The sequence below is a fragment of the Triticum dicoccoides genome, chromosome 5B (assembly GCF_002162155.2).
Source record: "Triticum dicoccoides isolate Atlit2015 ecotype Zavitan chromosome 5B, WEW_v2.0, whole genome shotgun sequence".
Classification (NCBI taxonomy): Eukaryota; Viridiplantae; Streptophyta; class Magnoliopsida; order Poales; family Poaceae; genus Triticum; species Triticum dicoccoides.
Window position 1 is genome coordinate 572,720,110 of NC_041389.1, and position 5,978 is coordinate 572,726,087.

General features: G+C 49.6%; 1 protein-coding gene and 1 pseudogene across 1 annotated transcript; one reads left to right on the forward strand and one right to left on the reverse strand.

The window, feature by feature from the left end:
• Positions 1-241: 241 nt before the first annotated feature.
• LOC119311712 lies at positions 242-3,358 on the reverse strand. Its single transcript, XM_037587401.1, has 3 exons — positions 1,135-3,358; positions 919-1,044; positions 242-610 (listed from the first exon to the last, which is right to left on the reverse strand). The coding sequence occupies exon 1, from the start codon at positions 2,842-2,844 to the stop codon at positions 1,996-1,998; it is 849 nt and encodes a 282-aa protein (XP_037443298.1). The 5' UTR covers positions 2,845-3,358; the 3' UTR covers positions 242-610; positions 919-1,044; positions 1,135-1,995.
• Positions 3,359-3,515: 157 nt separating this feature from the next.
• On the forward strand, positions 3,516-5,672 carry LOC119311713 (annotated as a pseudogene).
• The last annotated feature ends 306 nt before the right edge of the window (positions 5,673-5,978 follow it).

Here is a 5,978-nt window from a genome sequence, read left to right on the forward strand (position 1 = left end):
CAACTATATCGATCCTTTCAAGAACAGAAGAGGGTTCTTGTGAGGGAGCACAAGAACACAACAATAACAATTTGTGGCATGGAATTCATGAAGAGCTTGCATTTTACAAATTGGTTCACCACTCTGTAACTGGCTAATCACATGTGCCAGCTTCCAGTTTAGCATGATGCGCTGCTGAACAGTGTATTGCAAGACTGGGGACACGACAGAATAGATACATCACTGAAGCGAACAATGCAACTGGAACTTAATGTCTATGAAAATAGCTCGCAGAGATCACATATCATATTCTTCAGTGCATACCGCATCCTTCAGTTACAGAGTCAGTTTCCACCATCTCTTGATTACAACACATTTGGATGGATGTCCTTATGGCATAAAACATCCCCAAATCCTCTGAACGAAGCGCGTCTGAGACTTGCTCCAGATCACCTGCACCACCTGCCATCGCCATACCACAGTCATGCTTCTCTGATGGCATAGCCCCAACCTCCAGAATTTTTCTTTCTTTCAGGAAAGCGTTGTACGTGTTGATTTTCAAAATTTCTGGTGGAGGCCTGGACCATCTTTCCTTTGGCTGCTGCTTTTGCCTTACCCCTTTTTGCTCAACCTTAAAGAGATGCATAAAAAGATAATCAATAGATCTAATATTTCATCAGAAGATCTAGTATTATCTCCTACATTTTCTCTGTTCCTTTCACACCACCAATGCCAAAGGAGGAGGCAAGATTTAAGGTTTTCTTCCTCGTTGACGTTCAGGATTTTCCCAAACTCAGAACATCTACATATGACAGAATCTGTAATCTAACATGCTCCAACTGGGTTTTCCTCCACACATCCTTAAACACTTAATAAAGCAATGTCCGCCATCCTCATCCAAACAAATGCAAACATGACAGCAACGGTGTACATTCATACCTCTTTGTTGAAGCTTCATGCGCAGGGGTAAACTCTCTGTAGACGGGCGCCATCAAAGTTGAAGAATCTTGCCGGGGAGGGGAAGCGACCACAACTTTGGCCAATTAAAACCACCTGCTTCTTCATCTGCATTTGAGGAGGAAATTAGTCCTGAAATGGATTCTTGAGCTGCAACATAAACAACAACTCTATATGCAGATTTGACTGAAAATATACCTTCTTCTCATGATTATACATGATCTCGTCAAAGTCGCCAGTGCACAACCATGGGAGGTTAAAATGCTGATTGAGGATGTGCAATAACTTCCTAGTTATCTTCCTTTTAGCATTCACAGGCTCTCCATAAATGCCTGGTAAACACCATTTCAAACCATATTTTCCCACTAGTTTAGTATCAATGTGATACCTGGAGTAGTTTTGCAGTTCCAGCTTCACTTATCTCTTGTGCAGCAACGCATATCCTCTATACTCTTTCCATCACAATCTCTAACCATCATGTTCCCCATTCCTAGCATCCACTCAAAATTCTCCATCCTCCTCTTATCGAGTTCAGTTTGAGATAAGAGGATGTCGGGGTCAACCTGCTCCTGGAGATCCAGAATACCTCTCACTGCCGGGCCATTCACCAATCCCCGGCAGTTCCACACTAGGATTCTCATTTTGAATCGCTAGGCTGTCCCAGCAGCCCGGCGTCTAGCATTTCTGAGTGAGCATTTTCTTCATCCCCATGAATTTCCATCTTCGCTTTGTTTGCTACTTGTATCACCTCATCGACATTCATTATATCAACATTCCTCTTCTTCGACTCTGTCAAAATATTTGATTGATTTTGCTGGATTCCTTTCTTCCTCTTGAAAGTACCTTGCTTCAAACTTTTTACAGCCTTATAAACTTTATCTTCTACTTTGTTCTGGACCCCTTGATCGTCCTCTGTTCTCGGTAAATCTTTCCGCCAAGACGGCCCACCGCTACCCTGTTTACTGCCTATACTACTACTTGGTCAGAATTTCGATTTGTCCTTTGAGCGTCTGGTCCTCTCTTCACTCGAGGCCCCCTTGTTGATGATAACAACTGTCCTTAGCCATGGCCCAAACTGCCGGCTCCCCGTTCTTGCAGATCTAGTCGGGCATGACTTCTCTGTATGCCCAAGTATCCCGCAGCCATAGCAGAAGTCGGGGATATTCTCGTAGGTAAAGGCGAGGATCTTCTCCTCTCCTCCTTTTCATCGTCCCCAAGTGTAGTCATATCCTCTTCATCATCCTGAATAAAGCATGTCACAAACCTCATAATCGGGACCGTGATGTTCATTCTCACTTTGACCCGCATGAACGCTCCCGTCGAGTCGGCATTCGCGGCTGTATCCACCTCGAGAACCTTCCCAACCCGCTCACCAACCAGCTCTCTGGTCTCCTTGCTCATCGACCCCGCCGGGACGCCGTACGCCCTGACCCAGATCAGCACCGTGTCGAACCGTCGCTCGTCCACGGTGGTCGCTCCGCCCGCAAAATCCTCCATCACCAGCAGATGGCCGGCGAAGCTCCAGGGCCGGCATCCAGAGCCTTGTCCTTGTCGGCCTCCTGGCGGCCGAGGTCCTCGCAGTCGACGCTGGAACCGGGGCTCCAGACCGCCCCCAGAGACGTCCCCAAGTGTAGTCATATCCTCTTCATCATCCTGAATAAAGCATGTCACAAACCTCATAATCGGGACCGTGATGTCCATTCTCACCTTGATCCGCATGAACGCTCCCGTCGAGTCGGCATTCGCGCCCGTATCCACCTCAAGAACCTTCCCAACCTGCTCACCAACCAGCTCCCCGGTCTCCCAGCTCATCGAGCCAGCCGGGACGCCGTACGCCCTGACCCAGACCGGCACCATGTCGAACCTGCGCTCGTCCATGGTGGTCGCTCCGGCCGAAAAATCCTCCATCACCAGCAGATGGCCGGCGAAGCTCCAGGGCCCGGCATCCAGAGCCTTCTCCTTGTCGGCCTCCTAGCGGAAGGTGAAGAGGAATCGGTTCCGGCCAAGGTCTTCGCATTTGACCCCCGAAGGAGGGGATCCAGACCGCCCCCAGAGACGTCCCCACGTGCTGCGCTCTGGCCGGCCTCTCCGAGAGGAGCTTGCCGACCGCCTGGAGCTCGCCGCTCGCCTGCGGGGACGGGCATGGCTGCCGCTGCCTGCCGGTGATCCTGACCCCCATCTTCTCGGCTTCGGAGAGCTGCAGGATGCCGAGCTTCCCCCGCAGAGGTGCTGCCCTGGAGGCCCCAATTGTGGCGGCTGGAGCTTAGCAGCGGCTGCCGATCCGGAGCAGTGCTGCTACGAATCCACCGCCGCCGCCATGCGCCGGAAGCTGGGATTTTGGTGGTGGGTTCTCTCGGGAATTCGGTCGGATCCCTAACCCTAGATTCGGATTTCAGACGGGGGTCGAGGCGCTGGAATTTGAGCACGGCCACACTGGTTGAGTTGAGACCGGTGAGAGAATGATGAATGGCGCCTTCTTCTGGGCCAATTGGGCTTCAACGGTGTCGGGCCTCTCTCTCTCATAGACGAAAATAAGAGAGGCTTTTCGGCCCAATCTCTGCACCGAGCTTCCTCCCCTTCTTCACTCGTCTCGCCGCCACCCGGCTCGTCCGCCGCCCAGATCCAACTTCGCCTCCGCCGTCCCCATCCGCGCCGTCGTCGCGCAGCGAGCCTCAACAGCGGCCCCGTCGTCCTCCGCCTCCAGCGCGTCCCGCCGCCCCTGCCGCTCCGTCCCCCAGCACCTCTTGCCACCGGAGTTGGCCCTCCAGGTAGCTTCCTCCCTTCACCACTTCCTTTTGGATTGCCTCCCTTTTGGATTTCAGTATGTGTGTCCTTGGTAATCTCAGAAATCGATGCCTCTATCTATGTTGCAAATCTGCGCTGCTCCTGAACTTGGACCAGCGCTTCAGCTTAGATTGATGCTTGACTGCCACTCATTTCGGATGATCAATGACTGACTGACTGACTTCTCATAGTATTAGATTGATGCTAAGGAATTAATTGATAGAATTCTACGTAGTTCTGTTCATCCGATGCCTATGTGTATGTGTGTCCTGGTGGCGATTGCTGTTTGTTTCTTCAGGAAATTGCTAGCTCGTGTGGATGCTGCCATGTAAGGTTAAATGTGTAATGTTTGTATGTTCTGCACAGTGTTCATTTGATCAACTGGGCTACATGATGTATAACATAGTGACACATTTCTTCTCTTCAGAGTATTACGGTTGCAGTTTCGGTGGTTGCTGTTTTTTAAGGAGAAAATGGTTGCTACAATTCTAGTTCATGTGATTGCCTAGGTGTGTCATAGTAAGGGATGCAACCGGTGGCCCGCATATCCTGCAAAACTCGTCAATCTTCGTTTAGTACATCATTAGCTGTAAAATTAAGACTAAGTTTGTGTTTGTGGTATTGTCCCCTGCTTGCATCCTTAGTCATAGTGGTGATTGCTGTCAGTTTATTCAGGAATGCTAGTTCATCTGATGCTTCCATGTAAGGTTAAATATATTGCTTTCTTTGTTCCGCACGCACAGCATGAAGTTGTTTCTCATTCAAAACGAATTTCATCTGATGAACCGAGCTAGATGATATGTATAACACAGTGACACATTTCTGCTTTGTGCAGCCAAGGTGGTGCAATGGCTTCAGGCATCATGTTCCGACGCCTTTCCAACACACTCACCATGAGCCCAACAGCAGCACTGGCATCTGGTATGACCAGCCAGCACCACCAGCTTCAGCAGCGTGCACCGGTGAGCGGCACGTCCAAGGGCAAGGTCAAGCTCAAAGCTGGGATGCCTCTCAGGCGTAGCGTCATAGCGAAGAAGGGGGGGCGCGCCTGCCACTGCTGGGAGCGGTGGCGCTGGCCGTGGTCGCCGTGAAGCCATCGAGCGTATTACTCAGATTGCAGAGTCTTGTCTGAAGTCCTCTACTCCTCTGCGGCACCTGTCCCCCAAGGAGCGTCTTCGCGAGGCAAAGCGTGAGGAGCTTGGGCTCATCTCCAAGGAACGGCAACGTGAGCTTGACGCTGCCAAGGCTAAAGCTAAAGCTAAATCCAAGGGTGCCAGTGGAGGTGATGGTGACCGCGTTCTGATGGGTCCGCCGGGCCTTGACTATATCAGTCTTGGTCTGGTGGATGAGGAGGCTATCCCTAAGTATGAGCTGACAGTTGAAGATGGCCTGCGTCTTGCCATAGAATACAGCCGTGTGCTAATGCGACGACACCGTGCACGTCAAACTGCAGAGTCAACACTCTTGAGGCTCAAGAAGGAGGCCATTGCTGCACTCCCTGAGAAGCTGCGGGCTGCTGCTATGGTTCCTGACATGACCCCGTTCCCTGCAAACCGGTACATGGCAACACTCACACCACGGATTGAAGGGTATATTGAAAAGGTGCGAGATGCTGCCAAGAAGTATTCAGTGAAGGAGAAACTTCGCTGAGTTTGATTCAACATGGGAGGAAAGAGTCTTCTCCATACAAGATGCTGAGAGTTTAGACGCTTTCTTATGCTCCTTTAATTAATTCTTGGCCTCTGTCTAGGTTTGATGAGTACCTTGTGCTATTTTGGTCTTAGATAATCAGATTCTGGTAATAAGCCGTCACAATTTTTATTTGCAAGATCCTGCCATGTTATTCTAACTGAACTGTTTACGTCAGTTTTACTCCCTCCGTTTCTTTTTACCCCGCATATAAGATTTGTCTGAAGTCAAACTTTGTAAAGTTTGATGGCTACTTTGTGCTATTTTGGTTTGTGATGATCAGATTCTGGTAATAAGCCGTCACAGTTTTTCTTTGCAAGACCCTGCCATGTTGTTCTGACTGAGCTTTTCTACTTCAGTTTTGCTGTGTAGTAGTGCATCTTGATATCATGTTTGAACTGAAAGCATTAATGTATTTCCCTTGAAATGATGCTTATGCTGAAAGTATGCTGGCAGGGTTACTAGAAAAATGGCTTCAGGCCATAATACTTGTTATTGCTTCAGTTCTGGGTTGTTGCATCAGTCTGTTAAGTAATTACCTTGTTTGTAAACAGCGGTGAGCATGCCAA

Bases quoted from the DNA above. Each gene is read 5' to 3' on its own strand.
- LOC119311712 (XM_037587401.1), bottom strand. From the start codon at position 2,844: ATGGAGGATTTTTCGGCCGGAGCGACCACCATGGACGAGCGCAGGTTC.